The sequence below is a fragment of the Corvus brachyrhynchos genome, unplaced genomic scaffold (assembly GCF_000691975.1).
Source record: "Corvus brachyrhynchos isolate BGI_N302 unplaced genomic scaffold, ASM69197v1 scaffold91, whole genome shotgun sequence".
NCBI lineage: Eukaryota > Metazoa > Chordata > Aves > Passeriformes > Corvidae > Corvus > Corvus brachyrhynchos.
The window spans coordinates 755,913-775,498 of record NW_008236442.1 but is presented as its reverse complement, the minus strand read 5'-3'; the positions used below and the strand labels follow the sequence as shown (position 1 = coordinate 775,498).

General features: G+C 41.4%; 1 protein-coding gene across 1 annotated transcript in view; it reads left to right on the top strand.

Moving 5' to 3' along the window:
* The window catches only part of CADPS (calcium dependent secretion activator), a 173,211-nt gene that overhangs the window by 104,025 nt on the left and 49,600 nt on the right, over positions 1-19,586 (top strand). Inside the window, exons 18-24 of the mRNA XM_017747151.1 lie at positions 359-482; positions 2,864-2,932; positions 3,789-3,806; positions 10,453-10,557; positions 12,948-13,054; positions 14,298-14,306; positions 18,605-18,761. Coding sequence (XP_017602640.1) covers positions 359-482; positions 2,864-2,932; positions 3,789-3,806; positions 10,453-10,557; positions 12,948-13,054; positions 14,298-14,306; positions 18,605-18,761 — 589 coding nt within the window. The remainder of the gene's footprint in view (positions 1-358; positions 483-2,863; positions 2,933-3,788; positions 3,807-10,452; positions 10,558-12,947; positions 13,055-14,297; positions 14,307-18,604; positions 18,762-19,586) is intronic.

Below are 19,586 nucleotides of genomic sequence, written 5' to 3'. Positions count from 1 at the left end.
CAACATCCTCCCTCTGCTAACCTGCAGTATGGCCAAGCCCAGACCCAAACACAAATCAGTCAGTAGAGCCTGGGAAGGGCAGAACATTGCCTGGGACTGGGCAAATTGTGATAGATCTTAATGTCATACCCTAAAACTCATAACAGATCTCAGGACATGCCATAGGGCATAGATACAGAAGGGGAATAATACAGCACAGTCCCACATCTCAGGCTGACCAAGGTGACCTTGTAGTGGATTGTACACATGCCCTGAGAGCCACTCAGCACCAGCATAGGAATGGATGTTTGTGCTGGGCTTGGAGAAAAGCAGTTCTGTGTGCCTGACGCCACAACAAATCAGATTTTCTTGTGTCAAGGTTCTGATGAAAGACATAGTTACTCCGGTCCCTCAAGAGGAGGTAAAAACAGTCATCCGTAAATGCTTGGAGCAAGCAGCTCTAGTCAATTATACTCGACTATCAGAGTATGCCAAAATTGAAGGTAAGGCTCTTTCTTTGTGAAATTACAATTTTTCTTATGTTTCTAGGTGGCAACTGTGGCTGGGAGCTCTTTAAAAGAAGCTCATTTGCTATTTATTCTCTTGTAAATAAAACTTGTGATTCAGAATCATTTTTGTGGTGTTGGCTTCAGAAGCAATTAAGAATGGAAGCTATGCAAAACGTTTCTTTTTCTGTAAAAGAGAGAGGAAACAGTTAAAAAGAACTGTGGCTTTTTTTTCTTTGATCATTAGTGCATTTGGCCAGTGGTGTAGTATTCAGACTCGTCGTGGTTTTAAAAAACAAATTGCAAAATACTTGGGATGTCATCTTTGCAGCTGAAGGTATACTGCAGCTAATTGCTTGTGACATTCAGGAGACAAATGAAAAATAAAAAGCTGAAAAACTGTTTAATCTATGTTTAATCATTTGTAGCCAATTTAAAATGTCTTTTTTTCTGGGAGTGTTTCATTGTCTTTGCAGTTTGCATTGCAGTCATTGATCAGTGATCCCATACTTGCATCGGATTTCTTTCTTGTCACTCTAAATCTGGCAAAGCTGATATTATTGACCTTTTAAGTTATGGCAGAATAATAATCAGTGACCAGAGACACATGTAGCCATCAAAAAGACATTTTAAAGTTTGCTGGAGGATATGTGTTACTGAAGCTCTATGATTCAGTCGTTCTTTATATGTTATCAGTTTATGTTGGTACCTTGTTGGCTGCTATTCCCAACTTGAAACTCCCACTCAACTTTTTCCAAGTTCCCAATTACTTAAACCTGTGTGTTCCAGATGAATGGTATGTTCTGCTCTAGACTCTGGGTTTCTGTTGTGTGTGATGTGAAGCTTTCCCACAGCCAAGATTATTGTTGTATCCCTATAGGACAATATTGAGAGGAGAAAAAACAAACAAACTAAAACTCCCTCTGATTTGTTCTTAGTTCTTGTTTACATGAAAAATTGGGTTGTTATTATACGGCAAATTGTCCAGGTTCTGTACATGACATGTCCTCTCTTTTTCCTTTTTTTTTCTGTCTAATGATGCAAATTGTGTACCAGTGGTAATGAATTCATTGTTATGCATCCAGTGAGAAACACTTAAGAATTGGGCACTAAAAGGATGTCTATCAACTCTTGACTTGGTAATGAGTGACAAAAATAGAGAAGGAACAAAGGTTTCATAAGCACTGTATTATCAGACAATTTATCAAAATACTCAACTTCAGAGGATACTTTAATTGGTGTATTCTGTAAAATGCAATGTTTAAATATACTTGACAAGGATGGAGAAGGACTGAGAATCAAAAACAGCTTTTCTGTTGATGGATGCTTCTACCCTGGCTCCCTTAGGTTCTCTGTATAAGTATCACTAACTCGTTGGTAAGATTTGCTCTCTTCTTTCAGATAAATCTATGCAAAAACAAACTTTATGATCTGTAAGTAAAAATGCATTCATTTCCAAAGTAGAACAGTTAGTGTGTACTTTTCCTTTTGTGCCTCAATTCTTCTTGGTTGTGTTAATTATCTGCCCTCTCTTTTTGCACTGTGACTTTTAGGTCTGGGAATACTTTGAAGCAACAAACGTGGTTTTTTTTCCAGCTGCCTTTTCAGAGAAATAGTTCATTCCACACTATCTGCTCTCTTCTGCTTTTCTCTTCCTTTATCTGTGATTGGCCACAGCCACTTTTTGATGCTATTTCTACAAAAGTGGTTGTAACACCAATTTCCAAGCATGCTGGGATTGTTAATTTGAACAACCCAACATCTACCAGCTGCATGCATCAGGTTTTCTCTCATAAGCATAGTCCACTGTATAGTCAAATACTTCCTTAGAAGAGCAAATGACAAGTTTACCTTGGTGAGACATGTTCCTGTGTGCCAGACATGGCTTTGAAATCTTGCTTTTGAATGACATTTGTATAGCCACATGTTTAAGGCACATTTGTCAGAAACGCCAAACCAAATCAGTGGCAGCAGTGCTTGAGGCTATGCTTATGAAGAAATACCTGTGAAATAGATACTGAAGGCTGAAATCCTTAGTATCTTGGAGCCTTAAACCAATGAAATTTTATTTCCCTCTATTCATGATGTTTTGATCATTATATTCTTGCAAACAGTTTAGAGCAAACCTCTAAAGTCATGGTCACAGCTCTCTTGTGACTCATGGGCATGCTGAATGGTTAATCCAGTAGATCTCAAATTTTAACCCTCTTCTTTTTTTTTTTTTTTTTTTTCCCCCTTCCTTCTTTTTATCCTGTGTGTATCCCAAAATACTCTTTGGCTTTCCTTTTAACCTGATATGAAGTTTTCCTCTGACCTATAGCTTATAACCTCTTTACCTCTGACCTAAGCCTCTTGCATGCCCAAATCCTCTTTTATAGGGAAAAAGAGAGAAATGTATGAGCATCCTGTCTTCTGCTTGGCCTCTCAAGTGATGGATTTAACCATTCGTGAGTACCTACCACCCTCCTCTCCATGCTGTCCTCACTCTCTCTGTTCTCATTACCTCAAGAAAGTCCAGATCCAAACCAACTCACTCTCCTTGCTTCAAGTCTTTTAGCATTGGCTTGTCTGTTGCTTCTTGTCTGTGAAACCCAGTGTGAGAAGTCCAGTCACTTTCTATCAGCCTAAACCAGGTTAGACAATTAACCCATCTGTTTGTGACAAACTCAGACCGTCTGTAAGTTTTTTCAGTTCTTCTTTATGTCTGTGACCTGAATGCATTTTTACTTTGCTTCTGTGTAACCCCAATCTTGTCACTGGTACACAATCAAAAGGTAGCAGCTACATCATGGAGAAGTGAGCTAGAGGTCAGATAAAGGACACTTGGAAAAAGCCATCCCTTTGCCTGCATATAAGATCTTTACCCAGTCCTGTGTATAAGATGGTATAAAGCTGTCCTTTCTCTGTATGTCAGATCTTAATGTCTCCTGTCTGTTAGCTCTCAGCGAAAGGATGCACTTTACTTGCTCTCCTCCTCAATTTTTTTACTTACTCCTTTGCACCGAGTTCTGGAGGGGACACCCCGACCCCACTGTCACTTGGAGACCCCCTCTATGTCCTCAGAGCTCTCCCTCTCTGGTTTTCTATTTGTGCAGCATTTTCTCTCACCTCCGTGAAAGGAGCTTCCTTTGGTAACCTCACACTCAGGGGGGGTGGGGGGCGAGATGGGGCAACTTTTCTTCTTTTCAAATGTCATATATCACGCATAACTGGGGGGCTGTGCAGTCCACTTGCTCATTAATCCTGCATATCTGTTCTTGTTTCTCTCTTTTCTCTCCTTGTTGCTTTCTCTCTTTCATATAGAGAATCAAAAGGATGCAGGTGAACAATTGTATATGCATTATAAATTGTTAGGACTGTTGAGTTATATTTATTTTGTTTTCTTTTCATAGCTCCTTAAGATATGTACTCCTTCAGGCTGAAAATGGAGATGCATTGATACTTAAGGAGTTAATTTGTGCTGTCTACATAATCTCCTTTTCCTCCTTCCGTAGAATAGAGCGTAGATTAAAAATACCCTGTAGAGATGTATTGCCTTCTTAGGAGACAGTTGTAGAGAAGAATCTAGTCTTTGTAAAGAGAAAGTTTCTTGTTTTTCAAAAGAAGCAGCTCATTTTGGGTGAAAAAATGTTGGTGATTTGGCCATTAATTTTCCACACCTAACACATTTATAAGTAAACTAATGTTCATTTTTGGTTTTCATGCCTTCTGTTTTCTGCCCTGATGGGAGGACTGGGTTTTTCTTTATTTCTTTATTTCTATTTATTTGTTAATGTGTAACAAACAATCTGGTGGGACAGAAGTCGTGTTTGTCTCTTGTTTATAACCTGTGGTGACATGTAACAAGGCAAAGGCTCGGCTCAAGTGCACATCTCTGCAGAAGGGATGGTGGAGCTCTGCAGCCCCTCTTCTTGTTTCTGTTGTATCCCAGAGTCCTAGTTCCAAAGTCCTTGAAACCTGAACTGTTCATTTATTTTTGTGAGTAGATTGTTCTGTTTTATGGGGGGGGAAAAAAAGGATGAGGTTGATTTCAGCTGTTTGCACAGGAAATTGCTTTAGAAGAGCAGTACAAGATTCTGTTCCAGGTTCTGGCTTCCCCAGACCTCCTGAGCTCAAATTCGGCCCATAATCTATTGCATCGTAGTAAAATTAATTGTAAATAACAATCAATATTTAGAAAATGGAGAATATTTTTTCCTTATATCTATGAAAGGTGCAAATAAACAAAAGCAAATAGAACAGTCCCTATTATTACCATTAACTGTAACAATTAGAGTGAGCACAGGCCATTGTGCATTAAGTACAATAACTGCATGGAGCATCATGCTTGCTGCAACAACCTGTCACCTGCCTGCAGTTTAAAAATTCAGTTTAGAAGGACATTCCTATGGCCCAGCTTGTTTAAAAATAACCTGCTTCTTCCCAATGCCTGGAGCAAGTGAAAGGGCACAGGGAATTGTGACTCCATTGCTTTGTGCCCACAAATCTCCCTTTGTTTTAAATAAAAAATTTTCAGGCAACATCAGCAGAACTTACTTGAAACTGGTTCCCCAGCTTAAGTGGAGTCAAAAGTGACTGACTTTTTATTTTGCCAGAAGCAAGAATAAAAATAAGATGCTGAAAACAACTTCTTCTTAAACACACAAATGTTACCCTTTGATTGTCCTTTCTCCTGAGAGGTGTGTAGTCTCTTGCCTTGCATTGAAATATTGAAATAGAACATTAAACAGGAAACTGTGCTAAAAGAATTAAAAATTACTTACTTTAATTATTAATCAAAGCTACTAACACTCAGATTCATAATTTCAACCTTTTAATAAATGCTTATCTGTTTATTTATGTAAGTCAGGAATACATAATTATTTTAGAAAAGAATAACTTCTCCATTCCTTATGCATGGGGATCCCATGAACACAAGTGCCACCTTGCACTGCTGGAGTTGGGTACAGGCAGCTTCAGAGGTGGTGCCAGCCAAGGCAATAGTCAGTTTGACAGTTGATTATGTTTGGTGTAAGACTGGGTGTTTTTTTCAGTTTTCAGACTGAGCAATTCTCATATTGGAGTTTGGGTTTGGTCTCTGTGAGGAGAGGTTTCTCATGGTAGTGCTGAGCTGGTGCACAGAGATGAGCAGTGAAGGAGACATGGGTATGGAGACAGGTCTCACCTCAGTGCTTAGTGCCCGGGTGTGGGTGGCAGAGCAGTGGGATGTCTCATGGAAAGTAGCTGGAGAGCAGAGGGACCCACGGTAGTCCTATTGCTCTGTCACCAAGGCAAATCACCTACTCTTGGGCTATCTAAAAATGTCAGGTTTCTGCTTTTCCAGCAGCTCCTCCATTCCCTGTGCAGGGAAGGAGGCTCCCAAGGCACCACATCTCGCCATGCTGCATGGCTGGCACACACTGTCCTCCCTGGATGGGCTGCTGGGGAAGCTTGACCTCACTTGAAAACACACCCAGTGGTGAGTGCCAGGTGGATGTGAAGCTGGAATCCAGTCAGTGCAGAGGTCAGTGCTGCCCATGGAGCAGCGAGGGGCAGCTGCAGTGCCTGTAGAGAAGCAAACATCTCTCAGGTGCCTGTGTCAGGCTGGGGACCCGAGTGCACCCACAGGAGAGGGACTGAGCACTTGGGCTGAGTCAGCCCAAGCTGGCACCAGCCGTGGAGCATCTTGCTCATACACTCACCCCAGCAGGTGTGGAAGGCATCTTCCACTGAGAAAGTGGGTGCAGGAGAGGTTGGTTTTAGACTAGACCAATACAGCAGTGACCAATACAGCAGTTAAGGAGCAGTGGCATTTTCCAAGGCATTTGTACTGGCCCTTGTCACAGTCCCATGCTTACTTTACGTCACTTGCCTTCTCTCTTTCTGGATCTCAGCCTGGGAAGCTCTGTGCATATATCTGTAACTCAGCTGAGGAGCTGAGCTGCCTGTCAATTAACCAGGTCCAAGGCAAGGAGAGGTCCTGTGTGATTTGTCAGCCCAACCCCTGCTGGGCATTCACGCTAGCATTTGTGATAAACCACAAAGCTTAAAGAGAAAATAAAATTGCATTCTTTGAGTAAATACAAATGTAAAATATATGAAAACATCCATCTTTGTTTGGAGGAGTGGAGGCTGAAGTCATTTATAAATCCTATACTTTCACTCAGGCATGACTATAACCTATATCCATGTGTGCTGAAGTGCTGCTTTATTTGTTTCATTCCTTGAAGTGGCATTCAGCTGTGTTTAACAAAGAATCGTTATGCAGCTTTCAAGATTTCCTCTTGCCTTTTCAAAGGCAGTGTCTAAAGCAGTACAAAGTTATTGCAAGAGCTTCAGAAGTCAGAAGATCTGCATTCTGATGTTATCTGTCTACAAGTCTCTCACCAACTGCGGAGCAACTCGCTGACTGGGGCATGAGACACAATTCAGATAGCACAAATTCTTCACTAGGCTCAATAATCATTAGAAAATCAGGAGAGCAGTTCTCTCTTCAGTATGTTGAGTTTTTGAGGTGAATTAGTGTTTCTTTCTGAATTAAAAAAAAAAAATTTCTATGATTTTTTTCTTTCCTTTACGATGAAATAGCTTACTTTGAGAGAAAAAATATCATCACTGAAATCCCTTTCAGACACCTGCAAATTAATTTCATGAGTATAATAAAAGGCTGCTCTGCCTTGTCTTTGAGCTAAGTCCATTATGCTTTATAGTTGTCTTGAGAACAGCAGCTTTTTGTATCGTTTCAATGATTGGCTCACAAATGAATGCATACATAACACTTGAATGCTAAAGCCTTTGGGAAGGGTCATATATTTTTAATTATTACAAGGAAATCATTGAATCAGTGGCAACACTTTTAAAAATATGAAAAGTCAATAATATTCTTCTCCTATTGTAAGTGTATTGCAAGTATAGTATATAAGTATTGCAAGTGTAATTCTTAGTGTTGCTGATGTCTTAGTAACCCATGTAGCAGAAATCATGGTGCTGAGGGAGAAATACGTAGTTTGAAAATCTTCCAGCCTGTAAAGAGTCACACACAATGAATTGTGTACAATATCTATACCCAAAGTAGCAGATTTATCATTATACCAGTTATTGCAGGCTGAAGCTCTTTGCAAGCACAAACCCAGAATTTTCCAAGTAATTTGAGCTTCTTCAAGTATTTTGTGTGCCAGTATCATGCAGAAGCATAAAAACCTTTAGAAGAAGTTTGTCCAGGAAAGCACTTTGTCAGGCAGTAAGAAGCTGGTCCTGGCTTTGATTTCAGTGATGAAGATGTTTAAATCTTACCCATCTGACACACATGAGCAGCAAGTTCGAGAGCATTTCTGATGCTAAACTGGCTGTAGCAAGGGATTAAAGAGGAAAAAGACAGGGGGAAAAAAAAAAAGCCAAAGTACAACAAAACCTGCCACACGCTGCAGCTGATCACTAGCAGGTGCCATAAAACCCATCCAGACTCACACATCTTCCTGTCTCTGAGTGGGAGCTGAGCCACCCCTGAAAGGGACCTCACGTGTAGTCTCTGAGACCTGGACCCAGAGAAGCATGTAAACTCTAGTGCCTCATAGGTCATGGCTGTCACAACCCCATTTCTATTTACATTTACAGAGGAAATTAATCCCTTTCCTTAGCAAGACCTTAATCTTTTAAATTTTCTTGCAATAAAGAGACAACAAAGAAAAGCATGGGTTTGGGCTCATGGGTGTTCCGTGCCCCCAGGAACAGAGAGAACTCTTCCTCTCCTTCAGCTCCAGGTGGTTCTGCAGCCATCATGCAAGAGCCTTGCATTTGGATCTGAACAAAAGAAATGTGCGAAAGAGCTGAATATTTGTGCAGATTGGGCCAGATCAGAATTATATCAAGAGTTTGTTGCTTAGCCTGCTCCAATGCCTTGTGGGAGCTTGTTTCCAAGAGTGGGTGGTGGGGGGGGATGCCAGGAGCAGGGTAAGGTGCTGGAGGGGTCTCTCACAGGCCCCCCAGAGAAGTGAGAGCCACCCTGGGGCACTGTGCTGACAACTGCACAGCGGGAGCCTCCTCCAAGCTGTTCTGTATGCACTGCACTAGCAACTCGTGAAGATGCTGCTGCATCTCTTGCCTGTTCCTCCTCCTCCTTCTCTATTAATGACTTTTCCTTAGGAAAGAAAACACTTGCACTAATCAGGCCCGTTCAGCACTCTGGAGTCTGGATGTCTGGATGTCTAGAGCTATTTTTGGATGGGTACCTGTTAGGGATACAGGGGCTGGACTCTACATTTAAGGATGCTTGAGGGCTGCAGTGCTGAGGTGTGCAATGGGGTGCAACTCAGATGCATTTTTGCCTTGGCTTTGGCACTCTTAGGAAGAGTTCTCTGATACTCCCAACTTCGCCACCCAACAAGGGGTTGGCGAGGGGTTGCCACCCTGTGGTTGTCAGATGTGGGTGGGAGGAGATGTGCAATTTCCTCTCCCCATCATCCCTTCCCATCCAGAGACGTTGGCACAAACTGCCCTCCATAGTGATGGGCAGTAAAATATTCTTAGTACACCTACATGTCAAGCTCAGGAGCCATCAGTGAGTTACCAAATTGAATTCTTGCTTATGTTTTAAAGTAGACTGAAAGTCATCAGGCCAATGCCCAAAAAGCAGTTATTTTTGTCATTTGAGGCTGAGGTTTGTTTCTTGGGACAAAGTCACCCTTGGTAAACATTGAACAAAGATCAGGATTACTCCAGAGATGAATGAATAGATTTGCTTTTCCTGTGTAAGAAAACCAGGAAAAGAAAAAAAGCCAGTAGCTTGAATCTGAGAGTCTGAATTAATCATTACACAGCTTAAAAGACTAAAAATATGTGTGTGCATGTGCGTGCATGTGTGCATTGTGTGTGTGTGTTTATGTATGTATGTATATCTATCTGTGTGTGGAGAGGGGCACCAACCTAACTCACACTCCTTAATGGTTTCCTTGCATATTCTTTATTATACTTTGATAAGTGTTACAGTTCTGCGAGAAATAAAAGCAATCAGAAATCTCCTTTGCACAAGCCAGCTGACTTTTTTTCCCCCACTGGAAAGTGCAAGCAAAATGGCAAGGGCTTTTGGCAGTAGAATGTCCAGATAAATATGCCAGATTCCTTGCAAATGACATGATTAAAAATAGTCACAATGCTGCTAAAAACTGTTATTAAAAGGAATAGAAACTATTGTGTTAATATATTCACAGTATATAATTTATTCTCTGGGTTTATGTAAAAGGAAAGGCTATTTTCTTTGAATTTTTCCTATGCTGATATTGTAAACTATATGACAGATGGGTCAAGTCCTGATTGCAGTATTCTAACATTTGGAATAGCAAGTAACATATTTGATAGAGCTGGCAAGTTTTTATATATGATTCAACCCAGAATATAAAAGCCACCAGAATTCCAAGTTGAAAATAATTAAATGAGCTGGAAACGATCAGGAACCACACATTTTTAAGTGACAGATTTTTTTACATGTTTAAATTGCACAAGAATATTTTATAGCTCCCTTTAACCAACAGTGACGTTTAATTCTAAAATGTGTAATTGATATTTGCAAAGCAATTAATTCCTATGGCTCATTATTCTATTGCTAAACGTACCTAAACATTGGGGAGCTGACTTCAAGTCGTGTTTTTTAGTTCACCTTTTCTGAATTCCAGAGTTTTAACTGAATTAACCCATCTCAGTCTCCTCATGTGACTGCACAAAGTGCAGATTCATACTTGCATTGAATTTTTAGCTTTCTGGTTGCACAGTACTGTAGGATGTTCGAATCTGCTGACTTCTAGAATACATATTGTCAAATGGTGTCATTACCATGTAATACCTCAAATACTGATAAGCAAAAACCCAGCAGCTTATTCCATTTGTATCTGATCATTTCCGCTTATGTTCCTTTCGAAGTTTCCATCTTTTTGTCACTGTTTCTAAGTCAGTTGTCTCTTTACTTTTGGCGTCTCTCTCCGTCATGCACTACCAGCCCGTCCGCCCAAGCCTAAGCCGCCGGCTGGGCCACCATCATCTCCTCAAACGCAGACTAATATGATAGATCATATGCTCAAAGGCATGGCCAAACAGCCGCCAAGTACTGTAATAGTCTTCCTTTCTTTTATTCAGTGGTTTTCTAGTCTAGCAGCCGCTTGTGTAGCAGTAGAAAGCTAGTCCTCATATGCAGCTTTATACAAAACACCTAGTGTGACGTGGTAGGTTTTAGAGATTTAGAGGTAGCATTTATTTCAAAATGTCCACATTTTTTTGTCTAGCAATGTCTGACATATGCAACATTTTCAAATATCAACGTCAGCACAAAATAACATTGTTGTTGCATAACATTTTGCATGGAAACTATAAATATGTATGAGCTTTACATGATGTTGGATGAAATGTTTGATAAGTATATCGTATACGTTTCATGTAACTGTCAGTGCTCCAGCTATCTTAGCAGAATATTCTGATGTATAGTAACTTAACCAGGGAAATATTTAAAATAAGAAGGAAAAAAATTAAGATTGACATCTGCTGGCTGCCAAAGTTGTATAAGCATCAATATTTTCTTTAAAGACAGCATCTTTGAGCAGTTGTTCTTATTAACACTTTTGTCTTTTAGTTATATTTGAGAGCAGATCAATGTTGCAAATGAGAATGGGCCTGATGCTGCTCTGATCAATGGAAAAGCTTCCCCTTGGCTTTGGAGGTGCAGAAACAACCAGATCTTACTAAGGGACCTGTCTTTGGGCTCCTTTTGCAAAAGAAGTGGTTTCTACTTCTTGTAGCCATTGAGGTGCTGGATAGAATAGGACAAAGACTGAGGAGTTAACCAGGAGATCTCCAATTTCAGTATTTGCTCAATAAATTATTTTAGGGGGAATCTTGATTTTTTTTTTTTGTTTCCAGTGATACAAGAAACAGCAGGAAAACTGGAGAAGAAACACCCAAGGCCCTTATCTGAGCCATAAATCAGTAAAATGGTAGAGTTCATTTGCATGGTGCTTTACCATCCCTCAGCCAAGCTGAGCCCCTACAGTGCCAGACTTCAGCTTGCTGAGCTCCTCCAAAAACCAGCCACATTTGGGACTTCCCAAATGTGACTGTCGTGGAACATATGGCTTTCCTTTTCATGGGAAATGTGTTACCTGTAAACAGATATTCAGGGAAAACTAGGGGCTAGCAAGACTTTGAGGTGGAGAATGAAGTCCTGGAAGCTCCCTGAATCTTCAGCAAGGCAGGGATTTCTCCCTGGGTGGCCTGGTCAAGCAGAACGGGCCACCTTGTGCAACCACAAGTTTCTGTCCCAGCAGTAAACAAGACCTAAACACTAGGAAAAAAACAGGTATGTGGAAGGCTGGAGTGAGATGTCCTGTCAGTACCTGGCCTGTTGGCATGTGGATCCCAAGGGGGCAGCTCTCCCACTCCACTCCTGCTCCAAACAACCATCACAGGGAGATTTGGCACACACAAGGGCAGTAAGCTGCTGTTTGATACCATGGAGAGGCCAAAATACCTGTGGATGCAGAGGTATGAACTGTCTGTGTAGTGAAATGCCCCTCTTCGCCCTCGTTACTCTAAAGAGCTGGGACTGGACCGGGGTGTGAACCAGAGAGACATGTCTGTGGTCAGCTCTGCAGAAGCTGTGGTTCAAGGAAAATGTGATTATTTTCTTTACCTCTACATTATTTCTAGTGAAGTGCTCTAAATGTTATATTGTTAGCACCTCGTATTTTTAATGTGTTATTAATAATATAAATTACCTGGAAGAATAGAATTAATTATTTTTTATAGTTTTCAGAAAACACTACAAAATAACTCAACATAGCTAAACACCAAGCTCCAGGATTTAAACTCTTTGGTTTGTTTTGTGGGATTTTTGTTGTAAAATTGCATCTCTTTTCCCATATAAATCTTACCTATGAGCGTGGGATTTACCAGTTTCCACTCCCTCCAGCATGCATAGCTCCTGACCCTTGTGGAGTTAAATCCTGGAGCAAGGCAGACCTGCGAGTTTTGCTTTTAGTAGCAGGTGACATTTAAATTGCTTGAGTCTGACAATTTATTACAAGGGCAGACAGATTTGTTTGAATTGATCTTCTTAAAAGAATTTTTAAATAATATAGACGTGATTCCTGTAATAGCATCATCTATGTCGAAGGATATGCATTCATATATGAGTGGCCAGATGCTGTCTTTAGGGAATGTGATGTTCTTATTTGAGCTAATAAAGTGCCACCATTAAGCAAACCAACTTTGACAGTATTGTGGAATTTGGAGCTGGAGCACTGCATTTTCATAGTATAATAATGAATGTGGCTTTCTGGTTTGCTCAGTACTAATTATATAAGCATTTAACATATGCATGAAAAGATCTTTAAAGCTGTAGAATATTATGGGATTTTTTTTTTTTTTTAACCTCTCAAATAACTTACTGTACATCTAGCTTTTCACCCTGCCTTCCTTTTAACTCGAGTTCTTGTACTACAGAGAATGTAGGCCGGTTAGTCACACCAGCTAAAAAGTTAGAAGATACAATACGTCTGGCAGAGTTGGTAATTGAAGTCCTACAGCAAAACGAAGAGCACCATGCAGAGGTGAGCAGCGTCCCTGGTGAGGTTGTGTCCTGCAGGTCTTCCACAGGATCTGGTGGGAGCTTTGTATATTTGTGTGATGTCTTCCCAACTGGTGCTGGGTTATCTTTTTCAAAAGTTGAAAGTATTTATAAATAATGATGCTCAAGTATGATGAAGGCACTTCAGGAGGAATGTGTTTTCAGAGGGGAAGGAGGGCTAAAGGAGGAATTAATTGAGTTGTGCTCTCCTCGATGTCAGTCTGCGGCGTTTCTGACAGTGCCAGCAGGAGCTGAATCTGGCCAAAATATTCACCACCAACTACATGCAAGAGCAAGCCTGTCCACTTTCCAGAAAGGTTGTATTTCCAAATCATGACCTCTTTGTGTGTGCCTCCAGCCAGCATGAGCAGGGTCCCTGTTTCAGCTTCCGCTCCTGCTGTCCAGAGGGGAGCAAGGAAAACTGCAACAAAACAGAACGATTCTCCTTTCTGCCCTTTCTGAGCATTCAGGTTGTTTGCAGGGATTTCCCTGGGCCCCTTCAGTACACGATTAATTCACCTGGTTTTCTGTTGGCCTCTTCTGCCTTGACTTACTGGGAATACCTCAATTACTAGTCACAGAGGTTAGGATGAACTGTGCTCTGTTACTCATTGTCTGGGTTATCTAACGCCTAATACAACCACTTTTAACTCTTCAAAGCACCTTAACAGAAAGATTTGTGTTTTAAAACCACTGAAACCATGTCATAGTCAAATATACACCAGAAAATTGTGAGGTTTGATCCTGGAAACACTTGATCCCACAGGCAGCTGGCATGGCTGGCTGTAATCCTGCTCTCAGCACTTCAGGACACTTCCGCCTGAGCAGGTGATGTTGCATACCCCTGTAAGTACTTGCAGGATTGAGCCCTGAGTTCTCTGTAAGTCTGGTGCTCTTGAATGCGTATTGAGAAGTTAATAATTTTAAAATTCGGAGTGAACAGTTATTGTTTATGACTGTAGGTATTGTAGCACTCATTCACTATTTTCTCTTTCCTTCCCATTCATATATATATATAGATATACTCACAATATTTTGCATTAAGAGCATTTTATAAATAATTTCACAATCACCTAAAAATCATTCCAGTGTGTATTAAATATGCAGTATAGTTTTACTTATTGATAATACACAGCAATCCACAAAACCCAACTAATGCCTGATTACATATTTAAATTTCCTCCCTGTTTTTCTACTGTTCATTCAATCTTGGATGATCCTGGCAGGGGAAAGAGGTATGTGACTAAACTGAATGAAGCGAGTCACTCCTGTCATATTCCGTGCATGCCCTCTCAGTGCCATGTTTCCTACTGGGATTTTACCCGGGTTGCCCTCGCTTCACTAACTTTGACCGAGGAATGTAACAGCAACTTTGGGTCGGCTGCTTGCGGAGCGGGTAGCCTGACACAGAAGGGTAAATGTGGCATAGCAGTCCAGTCCATGCATGCAGCAATGGGTATATTTTATGAGCGCTGCAGTTACATCCCAACACAACCCTACCTGCCTGGACTCGCTCCTCAGCCTGTTGTTACCTGTTGTTTGCATTCACCTGACCTCTAGTACACTGTGGTGGAGATGGACTAAGTACTACACGAGTGCCTAGAATGGTAGTGGTCTTCCTTTGGTTTTGTCTGTATGTGCCTTGTACTGGATATACAGTATTTATATGTAGAGAGAGAATATATGGGGTGAAGAGTGAAATAAATTTCCTTTTTACTAAAGCAAGGAGTGCTTGAGAGCTCTATGCTTGTGCACAAACTGTTTTATTCCACTCCTCACCAGCACAGGCTGGACGTACAACCAGCTGGGAAGGAGCTGTTTTTTAAAACACAGGTTATTTTGAAAAGAGGAAGCAGTTCCAGGACTGGTCACACTCAGCCAGCCACACTGCCAAGATCCTCACATGAGGAGGAAGGCTCAGAACTGTTCTCCAGCATCTTTTGTGTCACAAGGTTTTGATTAGAGACAGAAGGTTAATGCCAACACAGATAGGAGGCATCCCAGTCCCTTGTTCTGAATGGTGACCTGGAAGGATGAAATCCATCTCTCTCCAGAAGCCCGGCACACTGTCGGTGCGTTATTGAATCCCTGTCCTGAGGGTGGCTGTGGCATTTCAGCAGTGCACAGGCAATTGGCCAGCTCTGCACACTTTGAATTGCACCCAAGGAAGAGAGAGAAGAGGCTGGGTGGTTTGTTCACTGATTTTTATTTATGCATTGTAGCTGCATTATGCTGTCACTGTGCAATGAACATTGCTGAGGTATTACACTTTTTTTTCCCTGCCATATAATTCCAGGTGACTTTTTTTTATATGTTGCCACTCACCTGGAGAAGGCTTGACCTGCCAGGTGTGACTCTTTGGTCTACTTTGGTTATTCAGCAAAAAATTAAGTTCCACTGCTTACTGAAGAGATGCCTTATTTTACTGAAAAACAATAGTTTTTGCAATTAACACATGCCCCTTTTTTCCCCATGTGGACATCCAGGCAGACTCCCTAATGAGAATGTAGAAAATAGTACTCACAGCATGTTCAAAAATCATTACAAGAGGAGTATTGTGTCTAGTCAGTTGGGTTTGTCTTACCCATAAGAAGAAAGCAACCCAGCACAGGCAGAAACAGCAAATCCGTGTGCCTACATCTGTAATCTAGGAGCGGGAGGTCTCTGTCATTATGTCATGTCTCCCATCAGAAATGCCAGAGACAATGCCATTCACCTATTTTTAAACTTGTGTTTTCTCTCTCTATGTATATGTATGTGTATATGTATATATGTATCCTCACTCCTGGAGGTCATACATATATACATGTGTATCCATGTGTAAAATATACAATAATAGGTGTGTTTGACTAGAAAGCACACTTTTTTCCCCCCTTTACATTATTATTTAAGCAAAGCAGGTAAGTAGATGGTAAATAAATGAAATGTTACCATCTTGAAGGACGTTTTCTAAGTATGGTGTTACCAATCCTGCTTACAGAAATTAGGGAGGAGGTTGAGGATCTTGACATAAGTTAGAGAATTATGGAGTTAAAATTTTACTTTTCCAGCAAAAGAGAAACTGTTACTGGTTTGGGCATATTTTTTTTCCACCAATGATCACATGCTTTCGTTTTTTTTAAATAGCTCTTTTTTTCCCTTTTCATGGAAGTAGGTTCTTATTGCTGGACTCTGAAGTGTTTATGTTGGGATTTGTTACAGAAGACATTCTTTGGCCTCCCATCTTTTCCCTTCCCCCAAAATGCCAGTTGCCATTGGTCCTTGGTAGCGGTTGCTCCATGGCTGCAGACCTGTGGGCAGTGTCTGGTGGGTGCCAGCATGGCAGGCTCTAGGCAGGCAGAGGCACAGCCAGAGAAACCACATCAGAGCAGGGACCCTCCCTGCACCAGAGTCCCAGCACCCTCCCTGAAAACCACAGCTGGGTGTTGCTAACTTAAGAGGACCCTGCACAGCCCCACTGCTCAGCAGCGCTGCTTTCCCACCCGTGCTTTGTGAGCAGGTTGGAGCAGGCATCAGGAGCACACCTGCATCTTGATGTTCTCACTTCCTCTGTGGTCTCTCAGCGGTTTGATGCCTCCGAACGTGGCACTCACAGGCATCCAGCCCTGTGCCTGGCTGGACACCAGCACCAAATGTGGAGAAGAGCTGAAGAGCACTGCCCCACATCACAGCCCCACACAGGCTCCCTCGCCATGGTTTTGTCTTTTCCAGAGTGACAGCTCTGCAGACACCCAAGGCCGCTGTCACCACTACCACTGCGCCCCTGAGCATCCCCAAGCAGGAGTTGCTGCAGCAGAGCTGGGCAGCTTTGTCCATGGGCCTGGAGCTGAGGACAGTTTGCAAACAAAGGACTCTGCTGTAGCCACCTCATGGCCCCATGCCATGACCACTTGGACACTCACCTGCTGATGTTGCCACTTCAGGCATGGGCAGACACTGAAGCTGTGCCTTCATGGCACAGCTCACCTTGTCCACATCTTCACCCCCATTACAGGGCAGGCCCAATATTAAGATTAGTTTGGGGGTCATGTGGTTATTTTGGTTATTTTACATCTTGGATGTGCTCTGGGAAGAGAATGTTGAGTGCAATGCCCTATCTATCCATGCCTTCACATCAATTTTATATAATCTCATGGAATAATACCAGGGTACTGTCACTCTGCTTTATATTTTGAAGGATTGAAGGAGTGGAAATAGTTCCAAAGACCCCCTGCCAGTATCACTGGTAGCTGGGCAAGTCTAACCAAAACAGGAAAAATCAAAGGGCAGTAACCTGTTCTGGGGGTGCTGTTCCCTCTCCATGACCAAGTGACCCAGTAGCTGGAGTTGTGCTGTGCACATCAGTGCAGTTCTTCATCAGTGAATCAGAACTGAACCCTGAGAGAGTGAAAACCCATTCTGCTTACTCACATCTGCTAAAACCTGCAAAAAATGCCCCTCCCTGACTGGCAATTCCTCTTCAAACTGATTCCTCCATTCCCAATCTCTTCTGTTTCATCTCCACTCTTGTGCCTATGCTAGAGGTTTCTTTTTCTTGCAGTGCTGCAAAGCTGTTCCTTAGCTCCTTTAAGTCACTAATTTCCTATCACTTCAAAATGACAGTAAATGGTCCTATGGACAGCTCTTCTCATATTGCATGTTCCCAGCCAGAAGTGACTACTGAACACGCATGCATGCATTCGCAGCATTCACATCTGAGCCATGTATGATCTGAATGTCACCTCGGAGAGCCCGCACAGAGAATTTTAAGGACCCATGTGCATGAGAATGAGTTACCTCACTGATATTTTTTGGTTTTCAAGTTTAGACATATTTTTTTCCTGCCTCTGTGAAAATATAGGCTTGCTGTAGATATTTTTTTTTTACCTTGGCATGTTGACAGTAGGGGGGCTTTATAATAGATTCCTAATCAGTAGCATCATGAAGGTTGTAGTGTGTTAGCTAACCATGTAAAATGAACAGTGCCGTAATAACTTTTACTGGTGATGTTTGAAATATCTTTGAAACAGAGTATGAATTATTTAGGACAGATTTTAATGTCTCAGGCTTCTAGTTTTTCAAGACAAATGCAAGTAGTGAATCTAAGTAAAATTTAAGCTGTTGAAAAACATGTCAGAAAACCCATAACCACAGTGAAGAAACTCCCAAATTTCAGTACTTTAGAAATAAGAATTAGTTGATTTTTTCCTGATAATTAGCATCATTAATGATTAATGAAGTAATTTATTGTAAATTGAACAGATGAAACCTTCTCTGCCACATTACAGCTGCATGCCTTTACAGTGGAGGTCTGAAGAGATCCACTACAAGAAACCTTTGTGTTAGAGCGGCAGTGCCTAATTCTGTGATTAGCACTGCCCATGCAGGCTAGTGCTCCAAAGCACTGTTCTCTTTACAATAAAGGTAGTTTCCATGGGATGCACCCTTTTTTTTTTTTTTTTTTTTTTTTTTTAGATATGTGGCCTAACATCTTTCCCTGTGCTTTATTAGAACTAATACACTTCTTTATTATCTTTTTCTACCAACTCTGAAGGCCTTTGCCTGGTGGTCAGACCTAATGGTTGAACATGCGGAGACCTTCCTGTCCCTGTTTGCAGTGGATATGGATGCAGCATTAGAGGTGCAACCCCCAGACACCTGGGACAGCTTCCCGCTCTTTCAACTCATAAACGATTCCCTCCGTAGTGACTGTATGTATTTTGTATTTTGATCATTTTCTCTTCAGTGGGCAGCTCAGGTTACTGATAATGCTTTCAGCCTCTCCCTACTTCACAGAGAACTGAGATGGGTAGAGATTTACACATTTACACACTCTTTTAGCATCAGCTTGATTTTATTCCATTGCCACTAGAAAAAAAGCACACCCCTTAAATCACCTCAGTCAAAGGTGGGAAGTTGAACTTGTATTTTGCTTCATCTTCTCAAGTCTCTTGGTAATGGCTACTTGATAAGCAGGAAATCGGGTATTCTATCTCGTTGTCTTTAAATGTGTGTATTGTTTTATATGTGTGTACTGCATTTATTAAGCATGGAGTAAACCGGTCCCTGCTGTATGATTTTATTGAAGGGAGTAAAATAGTAAAGTAAATGGAAGCAGGAGTAGTTCAGAAGAACAGTGCTTTGTGAAATGAGACTATTCTCTGAAGCACTTGGGCCCATGCTTTCAAAACCCTTGTGAGGATTTGGCACTTTTCTGGGTAATCCAACCCTTCCCTGGGGAGCTGGTGGCTAAATTGGCATTGCCTTAACTAGGTCCTAGACCAGGACCCCAGTTAACTTTCTAAGACTACATGAAAAAAGCCAGGGACTCATCCTCAGAAAGCAAGTTCCAGCATCATGGTAGTGAGCAACCAAAGAAGAAATTATTCTCCCACCTGCTAAAGCCATAATGTTTGCCGTGCTGTATTTCTTACACCAGTTTTTATTCACAGGAAGTGATAATGTATTTGTAAGTTTGACTTTAATGGAAAAGAAGGTTCATTGTTTGTTTATTTGTTTGGAGTAAGATCATTCCT